We start from the raw sequence: 17916 nt of genomic DNA on the forward strand, positions 1-17916 counted from the left end.
CATGATTTATTTGTTCAGCATTGATTTTCAATTATTTCTTTATCTTCTTTGTTTTTTTTGTTTTCTTTTTGTCATAGACCCGGAATGAGAATACCTCTTTCATAGACGTGTTCCCAAAAGTTGTCTGCCAATCACCAAAAGAGGTGTTGATGATCGAGATGAGGAAGGAAGAAGATCCAAAAATTGTGAACCCTCTGGACCCACTGATGGATGACCGGGAATTCAGGAGTGAAGCCTTCCAAAGGCCGTACCAATATCTCAGTCGATTCCATAACGGTGTCAACCTCGACACCTTCACGTATCAGGGTGTTGAAGGGTCTCACGTAGAATGCCTGCAGATGCTTCTCATGTACTGCGGCATCATGGACCCCTCCTGGGCGGAATTGAGAAACTTTGTGTGGTTCTTGAACCTCCAGCTACAAGACTGTGAGACGTCTGTGTTTTGCGACGTCGAGTGCACTGGTGACACCCTGCAAGGATTCAAGACCTTTGTGGTGGACTTCATGATCCTGATGGCCAAGGACTTCGCCACGCCATCACTCAGCATCTCTGACCAGAGTCCCGGGAGACTGCAAGCGGAGCTGGCCGCAAGGTCCGACGAAGACCTGGCCCCATTTCTGATCAGGAAGCGATGGGAGTCGGAGCCACATCCGTACATATTCTTTAACGATGACCACGTGTCCATGACCTTCATTGGCTTCCATCTACGGCCTAATGCGGAGAACCGCGTAGATGCTATTGATCCCACCTCGGGAAGGGTGATAAAACGAAACATCATGACAGTGGAGTTGTATGCAGGTCTGAAGCTGCAGAGAGTCCCTTTCAACATCGACTTTGATGGTCTACCCAGGGGGGAGAAAATAGAGAGATTGTGCAACGTACTTGGAATCCAGTGGCCTCTTGATCCGGATGAAACGTACGAGCTCACCACTGACAACATCTTGAAGATGCTGGCCATCCACATGCGCTTCAGGTGTGGCATCCCTGTGATCATTATGGGGGAGACTGGGTGCGGTAAGACTCGGCTCATTAAATTCCTTTGCGAACTGCGGAGGAGTGGAGTGGCCACTGAGAACATGAAACTGGTCAAGGTTCACGGAGGAACAAGTTCCGATATGATTTACACCAAAGTCAGAGAGGCCGAAACGATTGCGTTCATCAACAAACAAGATTACGGCTTTGACTCTGTTCTCTTCTTTGATGAGGCCAACACAACAGAGGCCATCAGCAGCATTAAGGAAGTCCTCTGTGACCAGACAGTTGAGGGGGAGGACTTGACGCCCCACTGTGGATTGCAGATTGTAGCGGCGTGCAACCCATATCGAAAGCACACAGACGAGATGATTCAAAGGTTAGAGTCGGCTGGTCTCGGGTACCGTGTTCGGGCTGAAGAGACGGATGAAAAGCTTGGATCTATTCCGCTGCGCCAATTGGTGTACAGAGTTCAGGCGTTGCCACCAAGCATGATCCCTCTAGTGTGGGACTTTGGACAGTTGAACGATCACACGGAGAAAATGTACATCCAACAGATTGTACAGAGGGTAGTCGAGGTCAATGAAATGGATGTGGACTACATCAAAATAATCACGGATGTTCTGTCGACCTCACAAAGGTACATGCGGACGAGGAAAGATGAATGCAGCTTTGTGAGCCTGAGGGATGTGGAACGCTGCATGCAAGCGTTTGTGTGGTTCTACAAGAACCATGGCATGCTTTTTGCGGAGCTTGAAGTCTTTGAGAGAAGTTTGAATGTCAACCGGCCTGAAAGACCCCAGAGAGCCCACCCTGGCAACCCTGTGCTGTGGTCTCTGATCATGGCTGCGGGAGTGTGCTACCACGCTTGCCTAGAAGACAAGGACAAATACAGAGAGAGAATCTGCAGGAAACTTCCCGAAATGTACAGTCCAATGAGAGTGATGTACGAAATCTCACGCATGCAGGATCTACTTCTGAGCGGTGTGCCAAAGCAGCAATTGCAAACAATTGCGAGAAACAACGCACTGAAGGAAAACGTCTTCATGATGGTGCTCTGCATTGAACTACGAATCCCCCTCTTTTTGGTCGGAAAGCCTGGAAGTTCAAAGTCTCTGTCCAAAACTCTGGTGGCGGACGCAATGCAGGGCCAGGCTGCCCACTCTGAGCTCTTCAAAAGGCTCAAACAGATCCACTTGGTGTCCTTCCAGTGCAGCCCTCACTCGACGCCAGAGGGCATCATCAACACCTTCAAACAGTGTGCCCGCTTCCAGGAGGGAAAGAACCTGACCGAGTACATTTCCGTCGTGGTCCTTGACGAGATTGGCTTGGCGGAGGACTCTCCTAAGATGCCCCTGAAAACTCTCCACCCCCTGCTGGAGGAAGGATGCATTGACGACGAGCCGCTGCCACACAAAAAGGTTGGATTCATTGGCATCTCCAACTGGGCCTTGGACCCTGCGAAGATGAACAGAGGCATCTTCGTCTCCCGCGGTGATCCCGATGAAAAAGAACTCATCGACAGTGCCAAAGGCATATGCTCATCTGATGCCATGATTCTGGACAAGATCAGAGATTTCTTCCAGCCGTTCGCCAGGGCATACTTGGACATCTGCCGTAGACAGCGAAAAGGCTTCTTTGGCCTGCGAGACTACTACAGCTTGGTGAAGATGATTTTCGCAATGGCAAAGGCATCTCAACAGAAACCCAGTGCGGAACAGATTGTGGAGGCAGTGTTGAGGAATTTCAGTGGCAAAGACAACGTGGACGCTGTCACTGTCTTCACCAAAAGTCTACACCTGACACCCAACCTAGAAAGAATCAGCACCATTGAGCTTGTGAGGCGAAACATCGCGGCAATCGGACAGGAGGAAGAGTGTAGGTACTTACTGGTTCTGACAAAAAACTACGCAGCCCTCCAGATCCTGCAGCAAGCCTTCTTCTCGGAAAGTAGCCAGCCTGAAATCATCTTTGGCTCAAGCTTCCCCAAGGATCAAGAGTACACCCAGATATGTCGCAACATCAACAGAGTGAAAATCTGCATGGAAACGGGTCGAACCATTGTGCTCCTGAACTTGCAGAACCTCTACGAAAGTCTGTATGACGCGCTCAACCAGTACTACGTCTGTCTCGGGGGACAAAAATACGTAGACCTCGGACTGGGAACCCATCGCGTCAAGTGCAGAGTGCATAAGGACTTTAGGCTAATTGTCATCGAGGAAAAAGAAGTGGTCTACAAGCAGTTCCCGATCCCTCTCATCAACCGCCTGGAGAAACATTACTTGGACATCCACACCGTCCTCCTCGCCGAGCAGAAGAGAATTGTGAAAGAGTTGGAAACGTGGGTCGCGCAGTTCATCTCCCTCAACACTCAGCACGCAGCGGTCCCTCAGACGCACGGGTACCTGCCGGCGGACGTCTTCATTGGCTACCATTCGGACACGTGTGCCTCCGTGGTCCTCCAAGTGATGGAGAAGCAGAGCGACGCGGACGCCTCGGATCGCGACCGAAGAAGCCTGGACGAGGCCAAACTCGTACTGCTCAACTGTGCGACGCCCGACTCGGTGGTGCGTTTAGACTGCACGGGTCTCCCCAAAGTGGAGAGTGAACAACTGGCGAGGGTCTACTTTGACGAACAGAACAACGGCTGCTTGACCGACTTCATCCTCGCTCACACGAATCGGGATTCCTATGGCCTGGCCTTCTTCACAGAGGTAATATTAAAGTTATACTCATATCGTCGTAGTCGGGTGGAAACCTTGTATGTCCAAAAGCGTTTGTTTTGTATTTATCATTTTTTAAATGATTTAAACTAGTGAAAACAGCCGATCTACAAGTGCTTGTAGATCAGCTGTTTTCACTAATTTTGTGCGACGGCCTTGTGTGATGAAGCAGTGCTTTACTTTGCAAGAAAAATGTACACATTTAAAACTTGGAGATACAAGATTTCTGCCCGACAGTGATGATATACTGTATTATGCGAATAATAATCTCTAAAATACCCTGAACTCATCCAACTTGTCATTGCTGATGCTTATGACTCTTAATCCACAGGTGACAACATTCTCCAGACTTCTGACGGTATCTGATCTGGAGCCATTGGATCAGGGGTGTCATAGCGTGGAACTTCTCTCTCTCCAGCAGTTCGACACAGAACACTCATTCCTCAAGAAGATCAGGTCTGTTGATGTGTCACATCCATGTTGTTTTCAGTTCTGCACTTAAAATCTGACATTTTGTAATAAAAATCTCTTGTCTTCCTACTGTAGGCATTTCCTTACAACTGGAAACGGACGCAATCCTGCAACTGGCAACAGGCTCCTCATCATACAGTGTGATTATGACGAAGACTCTCAGAGTGCCAATCTGATCGCATCTGCAAAGTAGGTTGTTTGCAAAATATGAGTCTAATGTTGATTTCAACATCTGCGGTTAACCCATTTAGACCGGAGGCCAAATGTAAACATGTCTTCTAAATCTTAACAGAATCCTAACTAAACTTATGTTGCTATATCAGTGGTTCTAAAACTTTTGCATGTCAAATAATTATATGTATTTGGCCTCATCTCAAAATATTAAGTACCAGGGAAGATTTTCACAAATTGTCGCAATCTTTCTAAAATAGCAGTTCTACAAGCTCGTAGCGTGGCATAACGTGATGCGCTATGAGTATTGCTATTTTTGAATAGCCAAAGTATACGTGGTTCAAATCGAAAATGACACGGATGCTTTCCTGGTTTTCTTGGGTTATAGTGTTTTTGTCATGTTGTGTTGTGTTGTTTTTACAGGTATTCAGCCATCAATGAAATCAACAAGTCAAGACAAGAGAACATGCAAAGCAACGTGTTTGTCTACTTCATCACCAAACTGCCCAGAATGGAAGGAGGAACTCCCTATGTTGGCTTTCATGGAGGTGAGAGCAACACCACTTGGCTAAATTCCCTGTCATCCAAGCCTCAAGAGAATGATTGATGGATTATATATGAACTTTAACCATTACAGGCCCCTGGAGTTCGGTGCATATTGACGACCTCAGAAGATCAAAGGATATCGTGTCCGATATCAAAGCCTTGCAAAATCTGACAATCAGTCAACTGTTTGAGGAAAAGAATCAGCCTGAAGGTAGAACATAACATAATGATTAAAACATCTCTCTTGTTGGTTGAAGTATACGTAAAAAAATTGGCCTAAAATCACAAATGTGATATTTTATACAGCTATGGAAGTAGATGACTTGTACTCTGAGACAGAGCAATCCGAAGAGGAGCCTGCAGGCCATTCTGTAAGTAAAACTCCTCATACGTATAAAGTTCAGTACCTACATGTTTTTGAGCGGTGGTCACACCGTCTCCATAGCGTGGCCGTGTGTGTAGGTATGTTTGTTTGTTTGTATGTATGTATGTATGTGGGTGGGTCTGTATGTAGCCTCAAGCCTGTGGTGTAGTACCTTTTCTGACCACACATGTTAAGGGAGGGGCGCTGTTGTTCAGGCCAGGCCAGAACAGGCAAGGCACACTCACACTCACACACACGCACGCACGCACGCACGCACGCACACACACACACACACACACACACACGCGCGCGCGCACAGACTCCACCGCTCAGTTCACACGGGTGTGATTTTTGAGCGGTGGTCACACCGTCTCCATAGCGTGGCCGTGTGTGTAGGTATGTATGTTTGTTTGTTTGTATGTATGTATGTGGGTGGGTCTGTATGTAGCCTCAAGCCTGTGGTGTAGTACCTTTTATGACCACACATGTTAAGGGAGGGGCGCTGTTTTCAGGCCAGGCCAGGCACACACACACACACACACACACACACACGCACACACACACACACACACACACAGGGGGAGGGGGGGGAGGGGGGGGGGGTTGGTGGGTAAACCACCGCTCAGTTCACACGGGTGTGATTTTTATGTGAAGTGTTGCTAATTTCTAGGCTATTTTACGTACATTTCCGGGTGCCCAGATCTTCTGTTTCTTTTCATGTTTTGTATCCCGCTGGATCTAGGAGCACCGACCAAACTTTTATCTTAACTTTTTTTTTTTTTTTTTTCTTATTCTGTGAGCACCTAGTCGTTCTGCTTTTAATGTTGCTAGTGTCTCTAGTAAACTTCTGGTGCCTTCTGGTAGCAGGGCTGTGAGACTATCCTGGACACCACAGGACTAGTGCGGAGCTGTGTGCAGAGCGCTGTGGGGATGCTGAGGGACCAGGTTGACAGTGGCTTCCGTAGCACAAGAAGAGTGGAGATCCTGCTCGCTCTCCTTAATGACCACGAGGAAATCAATGGTAATAAATAGGAGTGTCTCTGTTTGGCAGGGCTAATTTCTTTTCCTCCTCTATGGTCCTGGACATTACAGCAACCAATCATATCATTATTCTGTGTTTCATTGTTCTCATCAGCGGAGTTCCTGAGAATGGTGAAGAAGCGCCTTCACTCGTCATTGGTTACCCATGACGGCAACACTTTCTCAACCATCAAAAGTAACTGGGTCATTAAGGAGGCCTCCAACATCGATGCATTGCAGGAAGGCGGGACATTCAGGTGAGTGCTATTGTGACATAATAAAAAAAGAAAAAAATCACACCTAGTGTGAAGTGAGCGGTGCTATTCATGAGTGAATTTTTAAGCGTCCTGCAAAGCTTCCTCCTCGCCGTATTGTTGTTTTTGAGCGGTGGTCACACCGTCTCCATAGCGTGGCCGTGTGTGTAGGTATGTTTGTTTGTTTGTATGTATGTATGTATGTGGGTGGGTCTGTATGTAGCCTCAAGCCTGTGGTGTAGTACCTTTTCTGACCACACATGTTAAGGGAGGGGCGCTGTTGTTCAGGCCAGGCCAGAACAGGCAAGGCACACTCACACTCACACGCACACACGCACGCACGCACACACACACACACACACACACACACACACACACACACACACACACACACACACACGCACGCGCGCGCGCGCGCGTGCACAGACTCCACCGCTCAGTTCACACGGGTGTGATTTTTAATGTGTAAATAGGGAATTCTATTATGGGGGAAAACTGGTGTATTTTCCCTTTTTTAAATGGGTAAAACCTTTACTTTACCGATAAGGCTTAACGGTGACCGGTTTATACAAATGTGGCCATCCCTACTGGGCATGCAACAAACTTTGAACACTTTGTGCCAAGATGTAGGCCACACTTCACATCCCAGACAATGCCCAGATGTTGGAGCTTAGCTCTTTCCAGGAGCAATGCTCAAAAATAAGTCAGGGTTTAATCATACAGAGGGGTCAGAAACATCCAGCGGTTTCTTCATCTAAGCTTGCAAACATTCATTTTGACACCATTTGGACCGTTGACAGACACACCCTATGGAAGCGCGTCCAAGCTGCCGTCGTTCCTTTCCTGGCCCAGCTGCTCTCCATCGTCGACCGTGACCAAAACCTGGACCTCCTGCTAGACACCAACTCGGGTGAAGCTGTGAAGAAGCTGTGGTTGGATATCTTTGGCAACGACAAGCTGTTGGAGGTCCCATCCATGACACTGGACCATAGGTAAGTGGTTCTAAAGCAGTGGTTCTCAATCTGTGGGTCCCCACATGATTTTGGGGTGTCCCCAGGTATCAGTGAAGTGACAATTTAAGGACTTTTTTTAAGACCTTTTTAATAACTGAAAATCGCTGATCTACAGTACAGGCTCTGTTATTTTCACCGGCTCAACTCGTACAATTCCAATTGCTTGTCAGGGTGGGGGGTCCCCAGTTCAAATATGATTATTTTGAGGGGGTTGTGGCTTGAAAAGGTTGAGAACCATTTACTCTAAAGCAGGGGTCAGCAACCTTTTTGAAATGAAGTGCCATGTTTTTATTTTCGAGATAGTCAGTGTGCCATGTCAACATAAATTCTAATGATGCCATTACATATTTTGACATATTTTGATTGGCAGGACATTGTTATAACAATCATTAGACTCAAAGCAATAATCTCCCCGACTCCCTCCCAAGTCAGAGTTCAGAGTTTTAATGAATGTAGAATTATGTGCACGCTGTAAATTAGCTAACTTCATTTAATTGACCACGTTTAAAAAAAGATTTGTTTTCAAAATAAATATCCTCTCTCTCACAATGATGCCAGTGTGCCAGGGATCACCCTCCCCTGTGCCAATGTTGGCACCCATGCCTAAGGTTGCCTACCCCTGCTCTAAAGCCTGATCTATACTTGCCGACGAGCAGATCTCTTCAGCATTCACTATGTCTACAGCAGGGTTCCTCAATTAGTTTTCCCCAAGGGCCGAATTATGTCTAGGGTACCAAGCCGAGGGCCACAACATTGCAGGGGGCGACGGTGGCGTTCCCTCTACTCCAGCGACAGTTCAGATATAGTCGTTGTCGGGTGAAAAACCGTTCGTTTTGCATTTATAATTTAAAAAATGATTTAAACTAGTGAAAACAGCCGATCTACAATGTAGATCTGCTGTTTTCACTACTTTTGTGCGACGGGCGACGGCCTTGTATGATTTGCGAAAGAACGTACACATTTGGAGATACAAGGTTTCCACCCGACAACGACGATATACTAGTGTTGTTGCTGCTCTTATACCACCATTATTACTGGGGTTGGTGGGGGCCAGACAGTAGTCCCCCGCGGGACGCCTATTGGGGAACCCTGGTCTACAGGCTCAGGAGCTAGAGAGGTCGCATTGGGAATCGGAAGGTTCCCCGGACCATTTCTCCTTTACTTATCTTGCGTCTATCTTGCGATCTCTCTATTTGTGGCATTTTTGCATGCTCTATCCTTTGTCCGCCCTCCTCATCACTCTTTCATCTCCATCCTGCTTTCTCTGTGCATGCGTCACAGCGCGGAGACGAGGACCATCCTGGTCCAGAGGCACCTGGGCCTGGACCAGAACATGGGCTGCAGCATGCCTTTCAGCTGGAGGATCAAGGACTACCTGGATGAGCTCTGGGTTCACGCCCTTCAGCATGAAGGTATATTAGGGCTGTCACAATTATTACATACTCGTCTAATCATGATTATTTGACATTATCGCAATTATTTTGTCATAATCGTCATAATCGTGAATGTTGAAAAATTTCAGAAATAGTGGAAATAGCAGATCTACAAACTCACAACGCATCGCGACGCGCTGTGAGCTTGTAGATCGGCTATTTCCACTATCAATGTTATTTTTTAAGTAGTAAGTTGTCAAATATGTCAGTAATGTATTTGTATATTTAGGTTATGTGTCATATCTACCATATGCAACTTCAAAGCCTAAAAGCCAAACAGAAATGTAATTATCAACGACAAATACACAATTAAATCGTTAATCGCCAATTATTTGAGTGACAATTAATCGTCATGTAAAATGTCATATCGTGACAGCCCTAGAAGGTATCCAACAAAATCAATCACTTGACACAAAAAAGAATAATTACCCACGGGCAGACTGTTTAGCAGACTGTTGTTCTGAATAACAAAGCACAATAACTTCATTGATCAATCAGAATCGAGTATTCAACAAAGCCTTTTAATAATCTAATTCGGTGGTCTTCAATGTTTTCAGGCCAAAGACCCCTTAGTTGAGAGAGAGAGATGAACTAGGGACCCCCACAACCTGTTAATAGATTTCATATAGTTTCATTGTTTGACAGCACAATCATCAGTGTATTTTGGATTCATGTCAATTTGTGTTTTCAGATTAATTAGTATTTAACCACTTGAATCGTCAATACATAACTTGACATTTCACTCTGTACTCCCCTCTTTTCCCCCTCTACACCAAATATCTTTGACGAAAATAGCCGATCTACAAGCTCACATGCCTCGCAGCAAGTTTTGGCTAAACTCCTCAGAATATGGACGCTAGGGTTCAAGTGGTTAATATAAAAAAGGAGAAAAAATGCTTCTATCATAGAAAGATTTGGAGGACGCCTGTAGTAACTCTGAGGACCCCGACCCCCTGTTGATTATCTCATTGTTATCTCATGTTTGTTTGTTTTTTCCATCATGTACTGACCTCATGTGTCCACTAGGCCAAACCCAAACTCAGTTTGAAGAGTTCTTCGGGAAGACTCCGCTTGGCAGATACATTGCAAAAGCAGACGCCGAAACGCAGATGGAGTTTTTCCAAAGATACCTGCAGGATTTCGTCTCCATGACCATGAATGTGACCGGCGAGGAAGGTGTTCAGGTAATCAATTTTCGTTTTTTCTATTCATATTTCTAGTAATGGCAACACTGTTCTGTCACTCAGAAGTTCATTAATAAAGTGTCATTCCCACTGGGCACGATAACTATAGATATACTGTGTACAGTAGATATAGATATATAGTTTTAAAAATTGTTCTAAACTGATGCAGATGGCAACGTTCACACCGATTATAAATGAAAAAAACAATGGCAAATGATATCTTTATAGTTATCGTGCCCGGTGGGAATGATGTTTTAGGCATCTAATAATAATCTCAGAGTTTTTGTGTATAAATATATTATTTCATACTAGGGCATTCACCAAATATTCGAATATTCGAATATCAAAGTCACTATTCGATGTTGTTCACCAAAGTCGAATATTCGCGTTTTTTTCTTTTTTTTTTTATAGTTTTCTCTTTAAAAAATATATAGTTTATAAAGCTTGGCGAGATAGGAAGTCATAAGAATGAGTTGTCAAACCTGTCGAACCTTTTTAGGCTGTGACCCCCAAAATAAACATATTTGAACTGGGGACGCCCACCCTGACAAGCACTTGGAATTGTTTAACGTGACTCGATTCCACAGGTAAGTATTGTGAAAATAGCAGATCTACATGCTCACAACGCCTCACAACGCGAGGCGTTGTGAGCATGTAGATCTGCTATTTTCACAATGTTCGCCTCTTGCTTACTTAATATTTGACAGTTTGGCCAGTCCTGTCGAATATTCGACTATTCGAATACTTTGAGGTTGAATAATTCGAATACTAAAAATCACTAATCGTGAATGCCCTATTTCATACTTTGTTCCCATGGCAGCCCTTGGGATAATAAAGGTATCTATCTATCTATCTATCTATCTATCTAGCTCCTGTTAGGTGCCTTAAATTGCTGCGTCAATGAGCTGCGACTGCGCCTCAGCGCCACGGACAAAGAGCTCATCTCTCTCCCGTGGGTCCATGCTGCCTACCACCAGTTCAAGAACCGACTGCAGAACCTCTGCAGAATGCTCAGCATCGAACCCACGGTGGCCCAGGCCCTCCTGAGAAACACCCATGCCAGAGAGGGGATGGAGCTCGTAAGCCTCAAAATAGCTGTTTTTTATTTTTTAGTCTGCTCGAAATGCTCACTGTATTCTTTTTTTAAACAATGTGTTTATTTTGTTTTTCATTCTTTTTTTTAAAGACATACAAGACAAGTTATACATTACAAGACAAGGTTACACTCAGACAAAACAAAAATACAATACAACATACAAAAGAAAACAAAAAACAAAATATCTGACACTAACATGACACATAAGAATATTAAACAATTATGACACAAAGAACACATATACCATTAACACCTAGGTTCCTATGCCACAAGGCCGGGTAAGTGGCTGCAGAGGGAAATCATCTACCCTACTCCCGGTTCCTCCATCAAATAAGAAAGATCATTGCCCTCGACATACTGAATAATATTCCCCCATATTTTCTCAAATAGCTCTTGTTTGTTTTTGAGAGTGTATGTGATTCTTTCTAAAGGAAGGCACAAAGATAGTTCCCTAAACCGCGATGCTAGGTTTCCCTGTCTTTTTCCATGAAAGGGCGATAACCCTTTTGGCTTGTAGGAACCCAAGGTCCAGAAATGTTATCTCGAATTTTTTTATCTTATGGCCAATCGGGTAAAGGCCTAATAAGAAGAGTTTTGGGTCTAGCTCAATATTAATAAGTAGTATCTGTTGTACTCCTTTTTAACCTCCTCCCAAAACTCCTTCATTTTGGGACAAGTCCACAAACAATGGAACAGAGTGCCTTTATCATCGTTACATCTGATACAAGTGTCTGGGATATTAGGATTACATTTGTTTATATGCTCACTGTATTTGAGACTATTATCTATTTTGATGTTTTTTTTATTTTTATTACTGATGTTCTGAATCCATCTTTTTTCCCCCCCAACAATACAACTATCATAGTTGTACTGTATGGCCTGGCTCAATTTGAACCCGTATCAATGGCATACAACTTTATTTCATCTAGTTTGAGTCAGTTATAACTGAAAAAGAACACAATTAAATATATCTATGAAATCTATAAATATTGCTGCCACTATAAATAGTACAGTAACAATAAAACAAGACAACTTTATTTGTAAATCACTTTTCATACACCAGGGCAATGCAAAGTTTCGTCACAGAATACCCAGTTAACTCATTGACTTCTCTAAAACTGCGGATTGTGCATGATCCGCGCGCGCGCTGTGGTCCATTCGCGATGAGGCTTACATAGGTTCAGTGTATCCTGACAGCGTCTCGCTGGTTCGATTCCCGATCCAGACTACCTTTGCTGCGTGTCACTCCCCATCTCTCTCCCCATTTCCTGTCATCTACTATCCTATCAATAAAGGCATAAAAGCCCAAAACAACAAAAAAAAAGTATTCAAACGTAAACATTTAAAATATGAATTTCAGATTTGGCGATGTTGGATCGGTACTGTACATAGACTTGTGTATTCGCCGATACCCGATGTCACAGGCTGTTGGCTGTGTCGGCAGTATTTCCATCACTAGTATTGGTTTTTGTACCATCCCCCCAAAATGTCCAATGCTTTTGTTGCAGTATTTGACTTTTGATTTGTCTTTTGACTGTATTCCCTCTGACTCCTGGTAGATGCTAGATGTGTACGCCGCTGTGGCCTGCCTGGAATTCCTGGAGCCCCAGGACCTGAACACAGATGCCCAGAGGCAGGCCTGGCTCAGGCAGGTCAAGAAGCTCCAAGTTCCCATCGAACTGATCTGCTCTGAAGACAGCATGAAAGACTATGGAGCCAGGAGCAGGGACATGGTCCGCAGGGTCCAGTGAGTGACACCTGAATCATTTAGGGCAGCAACTATCAATTTATTTCTTAATTATTATTCTATCGATTACTTAATGACTAGCGCGTGTGTTTAAAAAAAAAAGATCTATATAATATATCAACGATTTCATTAACTACTGAATTTGAACTTTATACTTCATCAGACAATGGTGTCATGCAACATGTTGCTCACAGCAATACGTTGTGAGCTTGTAGGCTTGTTATTTTCAGTATTATTTATTATTATTATTATTTAACCTAGTCTAATGACATGCCCAAAATAAAAAAATAAAAATCTAATTGCATTAATTATATTGGTTTAGATTTAGCATTGAGTTTGGTGGTCATTTTCCAATTATCTCGCGGTTCTGTTTAGGAGCGGATGGAGCCGGATCTTCGCCATGTCTCTGTTTGTGGAGCACCTGTTGCTGGGCATCGAGGCGGTGGAGAGGCAGCTGACCCCGGTGGTTTTAGAGCACACGCGAGGTCTCGGCCAGGTCGGTGTGAGATGATCACAAATGATGTGCACATTGATAATGAACACTATAGATTTTTAGTGTAGCTTGTTTTCCATGTCAGTCAGGTAACACTTTTTAGCCAGAGTAGCCAATTTAATTATATTTTACCCCCTTTTTCTCCCCAATTTAGTTGTTATTCCTCCCCACACACATTTCTGTGTTGTCACTGCTGTTGTATCCTACTGACTCACCTACCAGTGAGGAGCCCCCACCGGGAGGACGTAGGCCCTTTGTCCTACTCCTCCCGCCCCAACACTCCCTGCTGACAGGTACTGCCCCCAGCCCGTAGGAGTACAGTATGTGCGATTGACCAATATCACTCTCTCTGCACGGCTTCCCTCCACCGAACACGGACCAATTGTGTTCGCAAAGCCGGATGCACCACAGTGGATTGGAACCCACTGTGGTAGCAACCCTAAAATGTGCTCGCGCATTCGTACTGACACATTGTTACCTCCGACTTGTCATCCAGGTGCTGGAGAAGAACTCGGACCTCAAAACGCAGCAGGCATTCGAGGCAGTGATTACTATTCTCAAAGCCTGTAAAGATGGTGCCGTGGAACACATCTTCAGGTATGGACAGATCTTTACCTCTTTTTATCGATATCTCTTGCCCTGCGTTGTGCCTGCGGACTGGGATTCTACAATTGTATGTGTGTCTCGTTCAGGTTTGGGATCCAGATGTGCGCTGTGTGTATGGGGGACCCCGGGGACCCCCTGAGCCTCTCCTGTGGACACGTCTACTGTATGGCCTGCATCAAGCAGTGGCTGACCCCTGGTCAGATGTACTGTCCCCTCTGCATGCAGCCTGTTGCTGATGACTATCCCATGACACCCTCTGAGGATCTGAGGTACAGTAAACACTTTAATAGAAAACATATTAAGACCCATAAACCTGCTTTACACTCAGTGTTTGTTAACTCATTTGCTGCTATGGCCGAGGTACGGCCCTGCCATGCCCGAGGAACCCGAGAATTTCCCGTTTTTGGAAAAAAAATCTTTTTGACCCCAAAAAATGTAGTAGGCATGATAGCAATCGAAAAAATTGCATGTTTAACCCCCATAGCAACCCCATCTTTCAAACATGGCAGCCATCTTTGTTTACATTTTAGGAAAACATAATTTCCATTCTGATTTTTTTGTTTGAAAGCTGTGAGCAATGTGGACACACGTGGTGCATTATCTAGGCATGGGTGTGCATGATCCGTGCACTATGAATTACATGGAAGTCTATGGAGACAGGGGCATATGAGAGTACAACGGTATTGTTAACACATCTGGTGCCAACCCCGAGTTTCCCGAGTTTGTATTGATACCAACGCTGTGCCAACCCCGAGTTTCCCGAGTTTGGGCCGTTTTTGAAAAAAAAAAAAAAAAAAATTCAATTTTTTTTTTCAAAAAATGTTTTTGGACCTCCAGAAATGTATTAGGCACGATCGCGATCGCGAAATTGCATGTTTAACCCCCATACCAACCCATTCTTTCAAACATGGCAGCCATGTTTGTTTACATCTGAAGAAAACATAATGGCCCATAAATCATGAATGCCTGAACGGATTTCCAAGCGGATTTTTTTGTTTGAAAGCTGTGAACAGCATCTACACACGTGGTGCATCATCTAGGCATGGGCGTGCACTTTTTACACAATTGCACAATTACATGGAAGTCTATGGTAACCATGGCAACGCGAGACATTGAAGAGAAAAAATCATTGCAACATAAGTGTTAAATGGCAGCAAATTAGTTAATACAAAATAAATAAAAAAACATAAAAAACATTAAAGCACTGATTCAATATGGTTCATCCTAAACATACTTCAATTTAGAGTCCCCATCAAATGGCATTTAGGGCAATTTTTGCACCCTTGCTTTGTATATAAACTCTCTGAAACATCTACAGTATTTAGATTTCATGGGAACTTGAATAATGCAAAATGATCCTACTTTGTCCTCTTTGTTTCTCTGCAGGATTCTCATCAGCCAGCATGCTCAGTTCAGGAAGCAGTGCAACGCGTTCTTCATAGACCTGGTGTCCACCATGTGCTTCAAGGACAACTCTCCTCCCTGTTCAGCCATCATCCTCCACCTCCTGTCCTTCCTCATGGTGGAGGTCCCCCAGATCCGCATCGGCAGAGGTACAGTAGGCCACACATTTTGAGTTTGTCCTCATTGTTAACAGTTTTACTGCCAGATGTTATTATTTATTTATTGGGTCTGGTGCCAGCAAAAAGCAGCTTTCCTTAGCGATGTTATAGAAAAAGATCTATTTATTTATTTATTTTTTATTAAATGTGCACTTTGGCCTAGCTGGCAGCAGAGGGCAGCCTTATGCAACGAATGTAATGGAATTGGCCCGCGCTGCTCGCCGTGGTCCAGAGCATACCAATGCGCTGTCTAGCTCCTGTCCATAGAAAAAAGCCAGGAAGTGATTTGGGACTCCATTGATGTTTACGTGCAGTGGATTTTTGAGAGCAGCGTTACGGGAGATGTTTTTACTGTACACACCCGCGCGACCCCCCATCAGCTTACAGACATGAAAACAAGGTAAAAAAGAACGAGCCGTATTGGCAACGCGCCGCCGTCAAAAATGGGGCGAACGGGAACGTCCGTAGCAGTAAAAAAGTTAATAAGGACGGGAACTCGTTTGGTGTTTTTACCTTTCGTCGTCTCCGTCATCCAAATCTTTGCCGGCTGCGCCGCCCTGGTCCTTCCTATTTCTTCCTCCAGGCATCGTTAGGTTAGTTAAAGGTTTAGAAAGGCAAAAGGTAACTTTTAAGATAAAATAAACACGGTTTAAGTTGGAATCTGAACTTTGTTTGTGGGGAGCTGGTGAAGCGTGCGTCTACTCCATACTCGTGCGCATGCGCTCCATTCGTGTTTTTACCTTTCAAGACGGGAACCCACTTTTGGGTTGTTGCTACAGTATGTATAGTATATATTATATTACATATTTTTCAGAAAACGTAGGTCAGGATTTAGAAGGCGTTTTTAGAATCGGCCACAGGTCTAATTGGGTTAACTCGGAGAGTTAAACTCTCTCAGTTATGAATTAATCAATTAACACAGAGGGCTCTATTTTGATTGTCTTAAGTACCAGCTCTTATGCCGTAACTTAAAGGCCCACTTCACCTCTGGGACAACCAGATCTTATTTTATTGTTGTTTGTTTTCATTTTGCATCATATGATGCAGTATGATGCATCATATGATGCAAAATGCATCACTAGTCATGCTGAAATACAAAAATATCTCAAAACAGATTGAATACAAAAAATAACTCAGGATTGTGTTGATCGTGTCCCAAACAACAATAAAATAAGATCTGGTTGTCCCAGAGGTGAAGTGGGCCTTTAAAGGCCTGTCCATATTGTCTCCGACCACTGAGATTTTCGTCTGAAAAGTCAGATTCAACTAGGAAATGACGTCACTCGCAAAAAGCATTACCCCGAATTGGAGTTCGGAAAGCTGCACATCAGAAAGTCGGAACTCTCCGACGAAAGGTTTGGTGGTTGTTGACAGTATGGACAGGCCTTTAAGTTAAGGCTTAAGAGTTGGTACTTAAGACAATCAAAATAGTGTATGATTCATTCATTGATTGAATACTTTATTAACACATTTTTTTACGGTACAGATAGTAGTCAAATGTTATACATACACACATATGCTATATATATATACTGTACATGTGTTCTATTGATATCGTTTCTTTGTTTTGTTTTTTAAAGGTAAACAGATCCTGACAAAAGCGCTGTCTCCCTTTAACGACTCGGTGGATAAGAATCCAGTGGTTCGATCGGTGGTCCTCAAACTGTTGCTGAAGTACAGGTACAGTGATTCCATGTGCATGTTGGTGACGGTTAGCCTATGCCCAGGGCTTAACACAATTTAAACTTCATGTAAACCTTTTTATTTTTTTCAGCTTTGACGAGGTGAAAGGCTACCTGCAGACACATCTGACGTCAGTCGAGCAGAGCAACATGTTGGAGGAGTCTGACAAAACTGAGCTGTACTCCTTGTACATCAACTGTTTGGAGGTACGTTCAGAATATGTACAGTATAGGAGTGCAACCGTACATTGAGACGATTTAGTTGATTATAATTGCTCACAACACATTGTGTCACATTGTGAGCTTGTGCTTCTTGTTACGTTTTTTTTTTTTTATCCAAAGAAATGCACTTCTGATATGTTTGATTCATGGCAATCGATTCATCAAACAAGTAATCTATACAACTATAAATTATGGAGATCATTTATAGTTGCAGCCCTATAAAGATACAAAATAGTCTGAGGCCATGGCTACACAGAGCTGGATATTTCTGAAGCTAGAAATGTTTTTGTGCTGTTGAGGCTTGCAGCCACACGAAGCTGGATATTTCAGCTGTGAAACTGGGTATTTTTTAAACCG

At 44.0% G+C, this 17916-nt stretch overlaps 1 protein-coding gene across 6 annotated transcripts in view; it reads left to right on the forward strand.

Annotated features, from left to right (window-relative positions):
- Positions 1-17916, forward strand: part of LOC308283270 (E3 ubiquitin-protein ligase rnf213-alpha-like) — a 70829-nt gene that overhangs the window by 28021 nt on the left and 24892 nt on the right. For 4 of the 6 annotated variants that reach the window (XM_080723661.1, XM_080723660.1, XM_080723663.1 and 1 more), the window contains 19 exons: positions 78-3686; positions 4027-4151; positions 4242-4355; positions 4761-4885; positions 4975-5094; positions 5190-5254; positions 6112-6268; positions 6383-6524; positions 7322-7513; positions 8816-8946; positions 9994-10151; positions 11021-11230; positions 12807-12994; positions 13370-13490; positions 13984-14084; positions 14180-14362; positions 15480-15646; positions 17236-17335; positions 17430-17544. In XM_080723661.1, coding sequence (XP_080579787.1) covers positions 78-3686; positions 4027-4151; positions 4242-4355; positions 4761-4885; positions 4975-5094; positions 5190-5254; positions 6112-6268; positions 6383-6524; positions 7322-7513; positions 8816-8946; positions 9994-10151; positions 11021-11230; positions 12807-12994; positions 13370-13490; positions 13984-14084; positions 14180-14362; positions 15480-15646; positions 17236-17335; positions 17430-17544 — 6123 coding nt within the window. The remainder of the gene's footprint in view (positions 1-77; positions 3687-4026; positions 4152-4241; positions 4356-4760; positions 4886-4974; positions 5095-5189; positions 5255-6111; positions 6269-6382; positions 6525-7321; positions 7514-8815; positions 8947-9993; positions 10152-11020; positions 11231-12806; positions 12995-13369; positions 13491-13983; positions 14085-14179; positions 14363-15479; positions 15647-17235; positions 17336-17429; positions 17545-17916) is intronic. The other 2 variants (XM_080723662.1, XM_080723665.1) reach the window with 1 other exon arrangement.

This window comes from Nannobrachium achirus (genome assembly GCF_963921795.1).
Source record: "Nannobrachium achirus genome assembly, chromosome: 4".
Classification (NCBI taxonomy): domain Eukaryota; kingdom Metazoa; phylum Chordata; class Actinopteri; order Myctophiformes; family Myctophidae; genus Nannobrachium; species Nannobrachium achirus.